This window comes from Ailuropoda melanoleuca, chromosome 3 (assembly GCF_002007445.2).
Source record: "Ailuropoda melanoleuca isolate Jingjing chromosome 3, ASM200744v2, whole genome shotgun sequence".
NCBI lineage: Eukaryota > Metazoa > Chordata > Mammalia > Carnivora > Ursidae > Ailuropoda > Ailuropoda melanoleuca.
The window spans coordinates 119,566,650-119,581,894 of NC_048220.1; the positions used below are offsets into that span (position 1 = coordinate 119,566,650).

At 43.3% G+C, this 15,245-nt stretch overlaps 2 protein-coding genes across 7 annotated transcripts in view; one reads left to right on the forward strand and one right to left on the reverse strand.

Annotated features, from left to right (window-relative positions):
* SKP2 (S-phase kinase associated protein 2) overlaps positions 1-10,359 on the reverse strand; it is a 33,641-nt gene extending 23,282 nt beyond the window's left edge. The window contains exons 1-2 of the mRNA XM_002923371.4: positions 10,133-10,359; positions 9,383-9,654 (exon numbers count right to left, since the gene is read on the reverse strand). Coding sequence (XP_002923417.2) covers positions 9,383-9,654; positions 10,133-10,176 — 316 coding nt within the window. The 5' untranslated portion in view covers positions 10,177-10,359. The remainder of the gene's footprint in view (positions 1-9,382; positions 9,655-10,132) is intronic.
* A 142-nt stretch (positions 10,360-10,501) lies between these two features.
* LMBRD2 (LMBR1 domain containing 2) overlaps positions 10,502-15,245 on the forward strand; it is a 46,113-nt gene continuing 41,369 nt past the window's right edge. For 3 of the 6 annotated variants that reach the window (XM_011230042.3, XM_002923360.4, XM_011230045.3), the window contains exon 1: positions 10,503-10,847. The gene's annotated coding sequence lies outside the window, so the exon portion shown is untranslated. Of the gene's footprint in view, positions 10,848-15,245 lie in introns of all 6 variants that reach the window. The other 3 variants (XM_011230044.3, XM_019803937.2, XM_019803936.2) reach the window with 2 other exon arrangements.

The window sequence follows — 15,245 nt, forward strand, 5'->3', positions numbered from 1 at the left end:
GGTGTGATTTACCAAGAGCCCCAAACAGCATTCTATCTAAGTTTGGGATCCCCAGAAGCAGATCCGGAGGACCTGAATTCAAGTATTTATTTGCTAAGTAATCCCAGGAAGCACTGGAAAGTGAAGAGATATGGAAAGGAAGGAAGCCAGTTCGGGGTATGTTAATAAGCAGGTTATGGCCACAGCCAAGTGGAGTTCAAGTCTGCTGGGGTATTAATCCACCAAGGCCTGTCAGTCCCTGGGTGGGGGATTCAGGGAGCGGGGAAGGCATGTTACCTCCCCATAGGCCTGCCCAGAGAGGTGTCAAGCAGGCACATCTGCATGTAGGAGAAAGCCTTGGCATACAAAGGAGTGCTGAGCTCCAAGGGGCTATGGACGGGGCGCCACACGTCCACTAAAGAAGGTGGGAAAGGAAATTAGGGAGACTTGTTGTGAAGGGTGGGGTGGGAGACATAAATTAATGAACATAGTGCTTATTTTATTGGGAACACATAAGAAATTAGAAACAACTGGAACAATATGAGCCAATGAAAAGGCTAGAAGGAAACTGAGTCACAGCAAGGAAGGCAGAGGTTTGCAGAGGACACTGAAGCCAGGTACCGAAGACACTACCACAAGAACGCTAGAAGGAGGAGGGCCTTGCATCCTCTGTCCAACTCCTACCCATTCAACCTTCAGAGCTCAGCTTAAATGTCACCCTCTCAGAGGAGCATTCCCAGGTCACCACCGCAGCCCCCAGGCCCAGACTGGCATACCCAGCACAGAGCGCTATGCCCCCCTCCCCCCACAGGCATTCAATAAATCTTTGCTAGATGCATTATACCTTTTACTTTCCCTTCATGACATTTGCCAACGTGCTAATTTTGTATTTGTGTGACTGGTTAACCTTTGCTAACCAAGTAACTACTACACACCCAGTACCTAGGAGAGGGCCTGGCAATGAATATCAAAGTGCTCAGCTAATATTTCACAAAGGAATGACTGACACCCAGAAGAAGAATGCCGGCTTTATTCTAGAGTCAGGCAAGACTGCTTGCTGCCGCTGCCTCTTAAGACCAGTTAGTCTCCTCATCTGTAAAATGAGCCTACGGCTCACTTCAACAAGCATTCCTGGGTGCCTAACAAATGCACCAGTGCTGGGAGCCGAGAGTAAGCCCCAGTCCCTGCCCAACAGCCTCACCTGGGGACAAACTAATCAACAAATACATAACCAAACATTTAAAAACTACCATTTACTGAAGCCCTAAAAACGCCTCAAGCATTTATTCACGCACACTGACTCTAAACGCGGCAACCCCGTGTATTTAGAGTATGTCTTTTTACCCAATGGGAAACTGGTCTCGGCAGAGTTAAATAATCTCGCCAAGGTGGTATCAACAATTAGGCGGCAGAGCCAGGAGGCAAAGCTGGGGCTGCTCTGAGCACGCCAGAAGCCCACGCCCTGCGGTGCGGGTGCAGACCCAACAGGTGGATGTCTGGAGGCTGGCCAGGAAGCGGAGGGCGCTGTACCTGCGAAGGAATGACATGGCGCCGCTGGGGTCCAGACAAGGAGGCTGGAGAGCAAATGCCAGCGTACAAAGGTAATGTCCCTGGGTCAGTACGTGAGTTGTCTTTGAGATGGGGGGGAGGGGCTTCAGAAGAAGATGCAACTGTGACAAAAGGGACAAGGTCACACAACAAGGGGCAGGGTGGGGATTCAACCCTATGTCCCACTCCAAATGATGCCCTTTCGACTACAGAATGCTCTAACATTCTCCACTCTCCCCTGTCCTGAGTTCTTGATGTTCTACAAGATTAGGGAAGGTTAAAAATTATACCTGACTTGCTATGGAAAAAGAACTCAATCAGGGCGAGGAGGGGCTGGCAGGAAGAGGGAATAAAAACAAAGATGCTGAGAGCTATCAAGTGGACTTCCAAAGGGAAGGAACAATGGCCAAGAAAATACACAGCCTCAGCTGGCAGGCAAGTGCCCAGGGCTCCCTCAGCCTGATCAGAGGACACTGACTGCAGGGCCCCTGGCTGGAGCACTGAAGCCTTAGACTGGCTGCTGTCCAAGCAGATGGAGCAGAAGTCTGTCCTCCAGCTCCAGTGGCTGGGATCCAGGTCTGTGATACGCTTAATCTAATTTTACTTGCCATATTGAATTCTCAAAACATCAACCATCTGTTTCCTGGATTCCTGATGACTCTGCTGTCTGGTCTGTTTGCACGAGCGGATGGAAGAGTCCAGAGCAGGTCTTTCTTCCACCTGCCTCTTCTAAACCCCCCAACGCTGCACACCAGCCCCACGCAGTACAGGAAACAATTATTCAAGCCCACAGCAGCTGGTCTTCAACTACATGAAGGCAGTTAAACATACTTCAGAGCCACGAATGGGGTGAACACTGGCCAGATTCACAAACCTGTTGGTCATCATCCTTGGCCATGGTCATTTCTACTTCTCCCTCATGTGCAAACCCAGCTGTCCACGTCTGTAACCTCCCTGCTGCCCATGCCTCAAATCCTCTGGGGAGGGCGGCTTATGGAAGAGTTTTCTATGCATGAGACCTCGAGTTAGGTTACTCATCTTACTGGGCTTATTTATTTCTTGGAATATCATCTACACTCAGATTCAAGTTAAAATGCCAAATCTTAATCATAAACAAAACTTTGACTCTTAAAACTGCTCCTCTCCTTAAACATGGATAAACAAATTATACTTGAAAAATACGCAGGCACTGGTGCTCACACTTACTGGGGTTTTTGCTTTTTTTTTTTTTTTTTTTTTTTTTAAGGGCAGGGGCTCATTCTGTTTGCTTGTGCTAGCATGTTTGAAGTATTAACAACCTATGCTTCCTCTCTGGGAAACCACACGTGCTGCCATGCTGGGATGAGTTTTCCTTTCTCTGCCCACAAATCATAAAAATGCTAGACCATATGAACTTGGCATTTTTGGTTTTTGTTTTGGCTAAGTGGGCAAAACACAGCAAAACAAAAATAGGGTCCTCAATGACCCCTTCAGTCCAACCCTCTCTTTCTGTAAGAGACTTGCTCAACCCTGAAATGTGGGAACAGCAGTGGAGAAACCATGGAAATTGAGATTTAGAGAATAAGGTATAATATACATGCTCTATATGAGATCTGAGAGCCAGGTCTTTTATCTGTTATGGTCACTGCTGTATTCCTAATCTCTAGAATGCTCAATAAATACTTGCTGAATTAATAAATGAAAGGAAGCTACAGGCCAAAGAAAAGATGCCTCAAAGGGCCCCATAAATATGGCTCTTACAGAGTTGAGCTTTGGGAGCTGCGGGCTAAGATTCACTGGTGAGTCATGAAATCAATTTAGTTTGAGCAGCACTGTTTGGAAAGAATGGAATGGAACAGAATAGGAAATATCTTAGTAAGGGGAAATATACTTTCGTGAAATTTCTGTTTCAGGCACACACCCAGGATTGCAACGTAAAACATATTTATTACTGGTTAAAAAAAAATTGGAGGAAAAATATTTGCCTGGGGACATCAAAAAACAGATTTCCAGGCTCAAGACAGGACTTCTTGAATCAGAATCTCAGGAATTTTGCACTTTGAACAAGTTCCTTTGGGGATATCAGCAGACACGAAACTTCAGAGTCTCCACTCCGAGAACCACTGCAGGGTCTGGAATGTCAAGCAGTTTAACAGCCACGTTAAAGCTAATCAGCAAATTAGTTCAACAGTGTTTTCACGGCCCTCTTGTTTGCGGGGAGGGGAGAAAAGGGACCAAGACAGGCATTTAATGACCAGGAATAAAGTTGTCCTTTTTGTGCCTATTAACTTCATAACTGGGCCACTTACTTCCAACTCCTTCCATACACTCACCCCGAGGGCCACACAGACCTGTCCTCATACGGGTTCGCCACGCAGTTTTATCTTTCCAAATAAAACAACGAGGAGGAATTAGTCGCCAGATATGTGTGAGTGTGGCGTAGGGCCTGCAGGGAGACTGCTGAGCGAAGAACCAGGAAAAACTCACAGCCCAGGGCCACGGTCACCAGATTGCCACATAAAGCAGGTGTGGCCTCTTCTACCCTAATCCTGGCAGAGCTGTTAGCCACCTGTCTTGACAACTGCAGACGAAACTCCCTGGAATGATGATCCAGATAAACTGGAGGCCCAGGCTCCTGAAGGCCCACTGGGAATCCTCTACACCAGCTGTCCCTCACCCTACACCAGTGAGTCTACCTCTCACACTCCACGCCAATCAACCAATATTGTGTGTAATTTCACATGCATACGATGTATACTATTAGCTTCCCTCTCTGCCTCTCTCTTAGGTAGTAGCAAACACAAAAACTCTTCTTTTCTCTTCTCACTTTAGACACATATATTTGAGGTTAATTATAACAATCTAGACTCACTGATTGGACCATTTCCAGATCTTTCTTTCTGCAGAGGCTCCACCCGTGCTGAGGAAGAAGATTGTCCACGTCCAGTGGCAATCATCTTGGAAGCCCTTCTGCACCTGGGAAGCCGCACCTGCCTCAATCTGGCACAAGGGGTGCCTGCCTCTGGCCTCCTAGAGCACTAACTACCTGAACTGCTCATCGGATGCTAGTGTTTTAGCCGCCATCTGTTGCTGTGAGTGTCTCTCAGTGTGTATGGTCTTTTCTCCTCGACTTGACTTGCAATTTCCTATAAGCCAGCAACCATCCCTTCATCTTCTGTAGTGCCTTGCTTAAAAAAATGACCTTTTTATTTATACATCTCTCTCTGGGTATGACTGTGGAAGGACAGAGAGGAATCATGGTCAACGTTTAAAAGCAATCGGCACTGGAAAAATTAATCAACATCAGCTCATCTTAGCAGAAAGTGTCTTTCACCACATTTGGTTGGTCAACCACCAAATTGCTAGCACTGCACTCGAGACACTAAAAATAACGTTAACATTAAATTTTGAGAAAAAAAATTCTACACTAACAAGTTCAGACTAACAGGATTAAAGACAAAAGAAAAAGTGAAGAGGCTTCCCAAATGAGTGTCTGAAATGTTGACCTAATTAACTGGGGTTACTTACTGCGTGTTGCGTGCACACAGCATGCTAAGAGCTTTATGTGCNTAGCATGTTTGAAGTATTAACAACCTATGCTTCCTCTCTGGGAAACCACACGTGCTGCCATGCTGGGATGAGTTTTCCTTTCTCTGCCCACAAATCATAAAAATGCTAGACCATATGAACTTGGCATTTTTGGTTTTTGTTTTGGCTAAGTGGGCAAAACACAGCAAAACAAAAATAGGGTCCTCAATGACCCCTTCAGTCCAACCCTCTCTTTCTGTAAGAGACTTGCTCAACCCTGAAATGTGGGAACAGCAGTGGAGAAACCATGGAAATTGAGATTTAGAGAATAAGGTATAATATACATGCTCTATATGAGATCTGAGAGCCAGGTCTTTTATCTGTTATGGTCACTGCTGTATTCCTAATCTCTAGAATGCTCAATAAATACTTGCTGAATTAATAAATGAAAGGAAGCTACAGGCCAAAGAAAAGATGCCTCAAAGGGCCCCATAAATATGGCTCTTACAGAGTTGAGCTTTGGGAGCTGCGGGCTAAGATTCACTGGTGAGTCATGAAATCAATTTAGTTTGAGCAGCACTGTTTGGAAAGAATGGAATGGAACAGAATAGGAAATATCTTAGTAAGGGGAAATATACTTTCGTGAAATTTCTGTTTCAGGCACACACCCAGGATTGCAACGTAAAACATATTTATTACTGGTTAAAAAAAAATTGGAGGAAAAATATTTGCCTGGGGACATCAAAAAACAGATTTCCAGGCTCAAGACAGGACTTCTTGAATCAGAATCTCAGGAATTTTGCACTTTGAACAAGTTCCTTTGGGGATATCAGCAGACACGAAACTTCAGAGTCTCCACTCCGAGAACCACTGCAGGGTCTGGAATGTCAAGCAGTTTAACAGCCACGTTAAAGCTAATCAGCAAATTAGTTCAACAGTGTTTTCACGGCCCTCTTGTTTGCGGGGAGGGGAGAAAAGGGACCAAGACAGGCATTTAATGACCAGGAATAAAGTTGTCCTTTTTGTGCCTATTAACTTCATAACTGGGCCACTTACTTCCAACTCCTTCCATACACTCACCCCGAGGGCCACACAGACCTGTCCTCATACGGGTTCGCCACGCAGTTTTATCTTTCCAAATAAAACAACGAGGAGGAATTAGTCGCCAGATATGTGTGAGTGTGGCGTAGGGCCTGCAGGGAGACTGCTGAGCGAAGAACCAGGAAAAACTCACAGCCCAGGGCCACGGTCACCAGATTGCCACATAAAGCAGGTGTGGCCTCTTCTACCCTAATCCTGGCAGAGCTGTTAGCCACCTGTCTTGACAACTGCAGACGAAACTCCCTGGAATGATGATCCAGATAAACTGGAGGCCCAGGCTCCTGAAGGCCCACTGGGAATCCTCTACACCAGCTGTCCCTCACCCTACACCAGTGAGTCTACCTCTCACACTCCACGCCAATCAACCAATATTGTGTGTAATTTCACATGCATACGATGTATACTATTAGCTTCCCTCTCTGCCTCTCTCTTAGGTAGTAGCAAACACAAAAACTCTTCTTTTCTCTTCTCACTTTAGACACATATATTTGAGGTTAATTATAACAATCTAGACTCACTGATTGGACCATTTCCAGATCTTTCTTTCTGCAGAGGCTCCACCCGTGCTGAGGAAGAAGATTGTCCACGTCCAGTGGCAATCATCTTGGAAGCCCNTCCAGTGGGAATCATCTTGGAAGCCATTCTGCACCTGGGAAGCCGCACCTGCCTCAATCTGGCACAAGGGGTGCCTGCCTCTGGCCTCCTAGAGCACTAACTACCTGAACTGCTCATCGGATGCTAGTGTTTTAGCCGCCATCTGTTGCTGTGAGTGTCTCTCAGTGTGTATGGTCTTTTCTCCTCGACTTGACTTGCAATTTCCTATAAGCCAGCAACCATCCCTTCATCTTCTGTAGTGCCTTGCTTAAAAAAATGACCTTTTTATTTATACATCTCTCTCTGGGTATGACTGTGGAAGGACAGAGAGGAATCATGGTCAACGTTTAAAAGCAATCGGCACTGGAAAAATTAATCAACATCAGCTCATCTTAGCAGAAAGTGTCTTTCACCACATTTGGTTGGTCAACCACCAAATTGCTAGCACTGCACTCGAGACACTAAAAATAACGTTAACATTAAATTTTGAGAAAAAAAATTCTACACTAACAAGTTCAGACTAACAGGATTAAAGACAAAAGAAAAAGTGAAGAGGCTTCCCAAATGAGTGTCTGAAATGTTGACCTAATTAACTGGGGTTACTTACTGTGTGTTGCGTGCACACAGCATGCTAAGAGCTTTATGTGCACTCTTTCACTTTCTCTTCACACCAGCCTCTGAAGTGGGTATTATTATTCCATCTCACAAAGAAACAAAGGCACAGAGAGTGGAAATAACTTCCCAAGGCTGGTAAACAGCAGAATTAGGATGTAAAGTCAGATCTGTCTGACTTCACCACAATCCCTTATTGCCTAATTAATTCACCCCTACCCCTGATGTAGATTTCAAGAACATAACTGTCGGTTCTCTTTCCTAATGAAAGGGTCGACACCCAAAAACAAGGAATTTTTTTTTTTTTAAATAAAGCAAAGCAACCAACCAACCCTTCTTCAAAGAAAGCCAGATGGGAGAACTCAGGAAAATACTTATTTACCATGGCTCTGCAAGACTTCATCTTTATTTCTTTAATCTGTCTCTTCTTCTCCCCTATCACCTACCCAATTCCTGTTTAGGCTCTAATCACCTCCTCTACAGACTATTTCAGTAGCCTCCTAATTATGTCAACTCTAACGTCAGAATCCATCCAGAATCTGGGCACACTTATCACCACTCCCACAGCTCTTAACAAATCTCTAAGCTTCTACGACTGACCCCCCTACAGTTCAATCCCAACACATCAGTGTGTCCTTTTAAAAGATTACATCACAACTCTGTTCAATACCACCTCTAGCTCTATCTCCCACTACTCTCCCCTTTGCTCATTCCACATGTGGCTTCCTTCTTCCTTAAGCAAACATGACATGCTTCTGCCCCAGGGTTTTTACACTGACTGTCCTCTGCTTGGAACCCTCTGCTCCAAGATATTTGCATGGCACATTCCTCACACTTCCTTTATGCCTTTGCTTAAAAAGCTCGTGTCTACGTGAGGTCTTCCCTCAATACCCTATTCAAAGCTGCAATCCATCTTCCCACCCTAGGACTTCCAATCCCTCCTGGCTTGTTCTGTATTTGATTTTGGCCACAGCATTTATCACCTTCTAACATACTACATACCATGTTTATTATGTTCATTGCATTCTCTCTAACAGAAATTTCATGAGGGCAGGAATGTTTAGGTTTTGTTCACTGCCTTATCCCCAACACCTAAAACAAAGCCCCCCCACCCACATAGCATGTGCTCAGCAAATATTTGCGGGATTGTTTTAAATGACTTACTGGCAATAAAAACTGATAACCCCAAGTCATTGCACTGTGTTTACCCTATGGCTTTTTGTACTCTTGGGGTTCTGATTCTCTGGGAGGCCCTCATTGACCTGTTTGAGAAGCCTGGGGATGGGGAGCTATCAAAAGAGGGAAATGATATGGTGAGTTCTACATTTCAGTCAGTCCGCTCTAGCTCTGGGGGTGGATCTGTGGAGGATAAGACTGGAATTATGAGTCCATTCCAATATTCAGGCAAAAGATAATGAGAGTCTGAAAAACATCTAGGAGACAAGAGGGAAAGATTCAATGATTGGTTGGATGCTGGAGGATGGTGGGAAGGGACTGACCCTCAGGTTTCTGGTTGGATGACTGAACAGGTAATGCCGGCAGTAATGGAGACAGAGAATACCAGAAAAATCCCACTTGGGAGGTCCCTGGGGTATAAGTCCCTACACTTAGTTTAACATTCACTTTAGCAGTCCTTTGACAAATAATTAAAGCAATTATGGCAACAAACTCAATCAAGGCTATAGAGCAGCCAAATATAAACAAACAAAAAATCCTACAAGATTACTGCTTATATCCCCACTTATCAGTGGCACTGAGCTGGCCTTTGAACATGCAGATTCCCTTCAAAGAAAAGAGGCAGGAATGTCTTCTCCTGGGTTAAAATTTCACATGGGTTAAAAGTCAATTGTGCACCTGAAAATATATAGCTACCAAGATTTCTGTAGATTTCAGTGAACAGTTGTCCCATTTCTTTGAAAGACGACTTCAGAAGTAGGAAATTTTAAAAGCGTGCCATCCTAAAGATGGCTAAACAAAGATTACCAATAAAATACTTCAATCCACCTCTTATGTGACCGGCAGTTTTATCCTTATACCTTACCTGGAAAGTTGTCTCGATTTAGCTTAGGTCTGCGGACTATCACAAAGTCCTTGTCACTCCCCTTGCTTTTCAGCCGTTTTCGGGGAGGGCTCTGAGGGTGGGCCAGGTTTGAGAGCAGTTCCTGGGGGATATTCTCACTGTCCACCTCCTCCTTCTCCAGGGCAGAGACCCCCATGCCTGACAACAGTTCAGAAGTCTTGCTAGAATCCCATCCCCACGTGAAGCTGGTGGTAACGTTGCTACTCTGGTCGGGAATCTCCTGGAGGTGTTTCCTGCAAAAATGCACAACAGCCCGTTTCTTTCAAAAACACACCCGTAAATAATTCAAAGATAGGCCTAAATGAAACTGCAAGTTATGCAATGCAGAGAACTTTCACAGTGTCTCACAGAATCGCTTTTAAGTGCCGGCGCCGAGTTTCTAAGAAGGAAAGAGAAAATAATCGAAAATCAAAAAGGCTTTTTGATTTACGACCACGGAGAAGGCCTCACGAATGTCTTAAAGCGGAGGGAACAGACAAGCGGGAGGGCAGAGCGATGGAAAACAGTAGCAGGAAAGCTCAATAAGGGAAGGCAAATAAAACGCACGCAGATCACCGCGCTAAAGCATCCAGCCATCCACGCTTTCCCAAAAAAGGAGCTAAGCAACTATTCACTTTACAGCCTTTGTAACAATATTAGCAAGTAGCAGTATGCGCGGCCTAGAACTGAGACGGTTCATTCACTCTTTGCCCCCTTTTGCAATCGGGTTACCTGTGCATGGTGTCCACAGGTTCTGGAGTTTTAAATGCGTGCATTAATTGTAGAACTGCCCGCCTCCGGGATTCCCGCTTTGGCGCGCGGCTGCTCACGGCGTGCAGCTCCGACCCCCAGCAACAAGACCCGCGAACTCTAGCAACGTTCCATCCTCGCCGCGCGCGCAGGGTTCTTCTCGCTCTCCGCCGCCGCTGCCGTCTGAGGCCCCGCTGCCTGCTGGGAACCGTAGTTTTTGCTCTGCCTCGTAGTTCAGGACGCTCTCCGCCGCTTCCTTCCTTGCTACTTTACCCGCCTTCGAGATACCCACAACCCCCCGCGGCTGCGGGGCTGGGCTACCCACGGGGTGGGCGGGGAAGCGGAAGTGGGCGGTGCTCGGGCTGCCTGGGGAAATGTCAGCCGCTTGACTGGGGACGGGTTTTCCTAACCCCAGAGCCTGCAGGCCTTTGAGTGATCGTCACCGCCGTCGTCTCGGACCCTAGGTCCCAGATCCTGGACGATTGGGGCGGACGCGGAGTTTCACGGTCCTTCCAGACGCTGTCTGGCAAGATCGGACGGTGAGACAGATGGGGAGAGCCTGAGGCACTTTGGGGGCTGGGGTCTGAGGCCGAGCGCAGGCGGAGATCGAGAGGACCTCGGAGACCCCGAGCAGCCGCCCCCGCGGGCCTACGTTCCCGGCCACTGATAGGAGGCGGTAACAGGGTCCGCCGGCCAGGTGAGAGGATGCGGGCCGCGGGCGTCACACTTGCTCTCCCGTCCGCCGGGAAGCTGCTTCCTCCATCGGGGAGAGAGTGACCCTTAGCACTGGGTCTGTGCACAGGATCCCTTCCTCAGCAGTAAAATAGGCATGACGGATTTGAGTCTTATCTCAACAACTGGCTTGGCGTGAGGGTCTAGTCAACGCTTGTGATAGCGTTTTGTAAACTAAAGCGCAGTTCGAACGAGAGGAGGTGGTTTAATTTTAGGGGAGCGGGAGAATATACTGGTTCCTGTGCGCGGTGGGAAAGCTGCGCATCCCCTTGCAGCCTTGACGAGTTTCATAAATGCCAGCCCGGGAACAAATAAGGTGACTGTATGTTTGCAAAGGGCTTTATAGAGTAACGCTAGGGGCCGTCAGCGAAGCCATTCTGTTGCTTGCGTTCAGCCGGCCACGTCGGGTTGCGTCGCCGTCTAAAAGCGAGCTGTCTTTAGCCTATCTGGGCCAAGAGTTTGGAGGCGGTTAGAGGAGGGAGTGTGCCATATTCTGAGGTAGGATGACCATGCGAAATCCATTATGCACACTGTACCATAACTGTGACCCCTGGAAAACAGTGGAATAGAGAAGGGGAATAAATTCCAACCCTCATAAAAATGGAGAGGATTTATAAAGTTCAGAAGTAAGCAGACCCGCGTCATCACAAAAATATTAGAGTATTACTTCAGTATGCAGTATGATATACCTTAAAAAGTAGTATGACATACCATTAAAAAGTGATTCTCTTTATGCTAGAATTGAACCTCTCTTGCCCGGGTATGTACTGGTTTCAGGCTTGGTGCTTAGCTTGAAAAGTGACCACTTCTTGATTAAGGTGTTCACGAATCTTCAGTTTTTCTCTTGAAAATAAGTGAAATTGGTGTAAAGAAGGGAAATGTGCCCAAGTTGATTTAAACTAGGTGAAAATACTAGGCTGAATGTTCACAATAAATTAAACTGATGTTATGGAAAATATTGTTAAATGGCAACATTCTGATTTTTTACATAAAGTTACCTTTATGTTACTTTGGCTAAGGAGAAAGCAGTTGCCTTCGTTTGAAATCTACATCCTTTCCTTTAAAATTGCAACTCATTAGAGAACATAATTTTATATAAAAAAAGTTATAGTCTCTTTCAAGAAAGTCAGTAAGGCAGAGGGCATGTATACACTACTGGAGGAGAAAGAAACAAGGAAAAAATACTTTAAAACGCCACCGTGAGAATAAACAAAGTTTTGATATATAACTTAGATCTTATAGATAGGAAGATCTAATGGGATGATTTTAAATTTAAAGATGAGAAATATTCTAGTAGTAGGTTTAGCAGGTGGTTTCCTAGAAGCCAGGGAACATTTTTAATTCTGAGAATACTTGAAATAGCTGAATTAGTGGACAGGAGGTCCTCTATAGGACTTCAAAGAAAGCCTGTCAACTTTGAAAATCAGTCTTCAAATTCCAGAATAGATATTTTACTAACTGTTTGCCCTGGTAACAAAAATACTTTAGCTTGCTGCGATAGGAATCATTTTTTTCCTGCATTATTCTAATCATGGCTGTTCTCTTTATATAGTAAATAAAAGATTAAATTGGTACATGGGAGTCTGTTTGATATAAGGAATTGTGTCTGTTGAAAAGATGAGATTATCAGCTACATAGATACTGCAGTCTGGTTTTTTCAAGAATTACATTGTGATTGCTACTGATATGGATTATTTTTTTCCTGGTTAATTTTATTTATTTGATCTTGCTCAGCACACCCATGTCCCATTTTAGTGAGAGGTGTAACTAAATTTCTAAAACAAGAATTAGTAGATCAGTATCTAGAACAAATAAATTACAATTTTTTTAAATCTCTGCAAATGACACTAGAGTGAGTAATTGTTAGTACTCTTTGGAAGCTTGAAATAGAATACAAAGTGACTTTGTAAATTGGGAAAGTGTTTATTGTAAAATAGACAATATGGTCAATATTATCAGGGCACAGGAAGAGCCAAAAAGGACTGGAAACTACATTTCACTGTAAGCTATGTATATATTCAGTAGTATATTAGCGTTCTTTTTGAAAATCAAATACAACAAAAGAGATTGTATTTAAATAGAAGAGGGATGTGCTTTTTTTCTTAGTTCCATCGAAGCATGAAATAAATCTTAAAGATTTCTTTAGGTTTTTTTTAGTGTTATTTAGCTTAGGGGAACAAAAGACCAAGAACGATTGATTATATAGCAAGAAGTTTCTTCCTGCCAATCAAATTTTAAAAGGATCTTTTCCCTTCATTATTTTTAAAGTAGATCTTTAGATCTCTGTAGTTTAATGCTGTCTGTGATGGACAGATTGGAGCAAGAACAGAAGGGTTCTTTCTTTATTCTAATTTGCTCTATGTTTTCTTTTCTACCTTCCCTATGTAGATTAGAGTCAAATATTACCGTTAAGTAATACAGCAATCTTACTTGGAAGGTGAAAAGACTTCACTATATTAATTCTATATTAAACATGACTTTTCTAGCATTCTATCTTGATATATCTAAAGGAATAATTAATAGAATGTTTCTAATTTGTTCACTCAAAAAACCGAACAAAAGAAATTATTTAAACAATTTAAGTTGCATTAAGAAAGTATGTCCGGATTCGAAAAAAAACTGTGTAGTATCCCAGTTGTAGTTAGGATGAGTAGGATTGAACCCCAGCTTTGCCACTCACTGGCTGTGGGAATGTGGACAAACTACTGACTCTCTGTACCCTTTCCTTCGTTAAACAAGGATACTCATAGTCCTTTCTTACTGGTTTGTGCAGTCTAATCTGATAAAGTATGTTAAGTGCTAGCATAATGCTTGGAATCTAGTAAACCCGTACTAAATGTTAGCTGTTCTTTTTTTTATTATTATTTTATTAAGAAGGATTCTAAGGATTATTCTTTAATTACCAAAATAAGTCTTATAATCTCTTTACATGAAATCTTTAAGAATCCATTACAATTCCAATTGTTTTTTTCTTGCTTGCTTACGTGGTTTTTCTCTTTCTCTCTCATGTCTTGCCAAAGGTTAGGCACTTTGTACATGTCTGTCTTTCTTCAGAAGGGCTTGTCACACTTTGGAATTCACTTTACCTGGTTGGTTTAGCAACTCAGCTTACTTTTTGAAAATGGTTTCAAAAAATACTGCAACTGTTTTGTATTTTTTCAGTAGGAACCACATTCTCTTGTGGTATTCTGGGTATATCCTAAGCCTAATTCTCCCTATACCTGGAATCTTAAAATGGAATAATGGTGGTTATATTCGGAAGATTTAACTTTTCATCGGTGGTAGAGAGTTGTTGACTTTCACAACACTCACATGTAGTTCTGATACTTTTGATTTTCATTATTAAGATCTTGAGTTTTCTCCTAGTTTTTATTATTTCACATATCTGAATGAAGATACATACATAAGTTAGCACAGTCTAAGTCTGATGCATCATTAGGTTCTGGATAGAAATTTTTCATTCAGCTTCAGAATCTTAGGTTTGGACAAAATTTTTGTCTGTGTTTTCTTATTCAGTTGCTACCACAAATCTTTCCTTTCATCCTTCCTTCTTGTCTTTTCTTTCTCTTTCTCTTTGTTTTTGAAGATATTTGAGTTATGCTTCAAGTTCCAAAATTATCTTAACCTGTAATTTTCCACTCTAAGTGTGTTTAGCCTAAAAAAACCCACTATCAACCATAAAGTACTTGGGAAACAGTACCCCAAGTCGGTAACATTAACAGGGTAATTATGAAAGGCATTGTACGATATCTTGATAATGGCAGAGGACTAAATTGGATTTTAAGTGTTTAAAGACTTTCAGAACTGGTATTTTGAAAGGTAGACTATGTTTGGCTCTCAAGCGCTAAGATTTGAATGAATGAACTGGCATTTTGATTTTGAGTAAAATCTACTTTTGCTGCTGTGGTGTTAATGCCAAACTATGATAGCTTTGAATTTCTCTTTCAATTTCTAATCACATGGAACTGAATTTTGATTTGCCCCCAAATTTTTGCACATTCTTCTTTCATTTTTGCCATTTAACCTAAACACGTTATTTTAATATTTAAGGAATATTAACTAGAAGGACCACTTTTGTGGTCACAGGCATGTTTCCTCTTTTGCCCTTGCATATATTTTTGCACAGCTATATATAGTTACAGGTCAGCAAATGGTCCATTTTGATCTTGTGCCAGAAGAATGGCATTGTCTTTCTCCATGACGTTGGCGTATTTAATACACTTTCTTGATGTGACTCTGAGATGTGTTCTCTCTCTTTACAACAGACAGTTGAAGGAGTGTTTGGGTGACCTTGTAGACCTAGAGAGGTAATCCCATTTGTTTAGAGAGGCAAGGGGAGCAATTTCTTGGAGCAGAGATCATT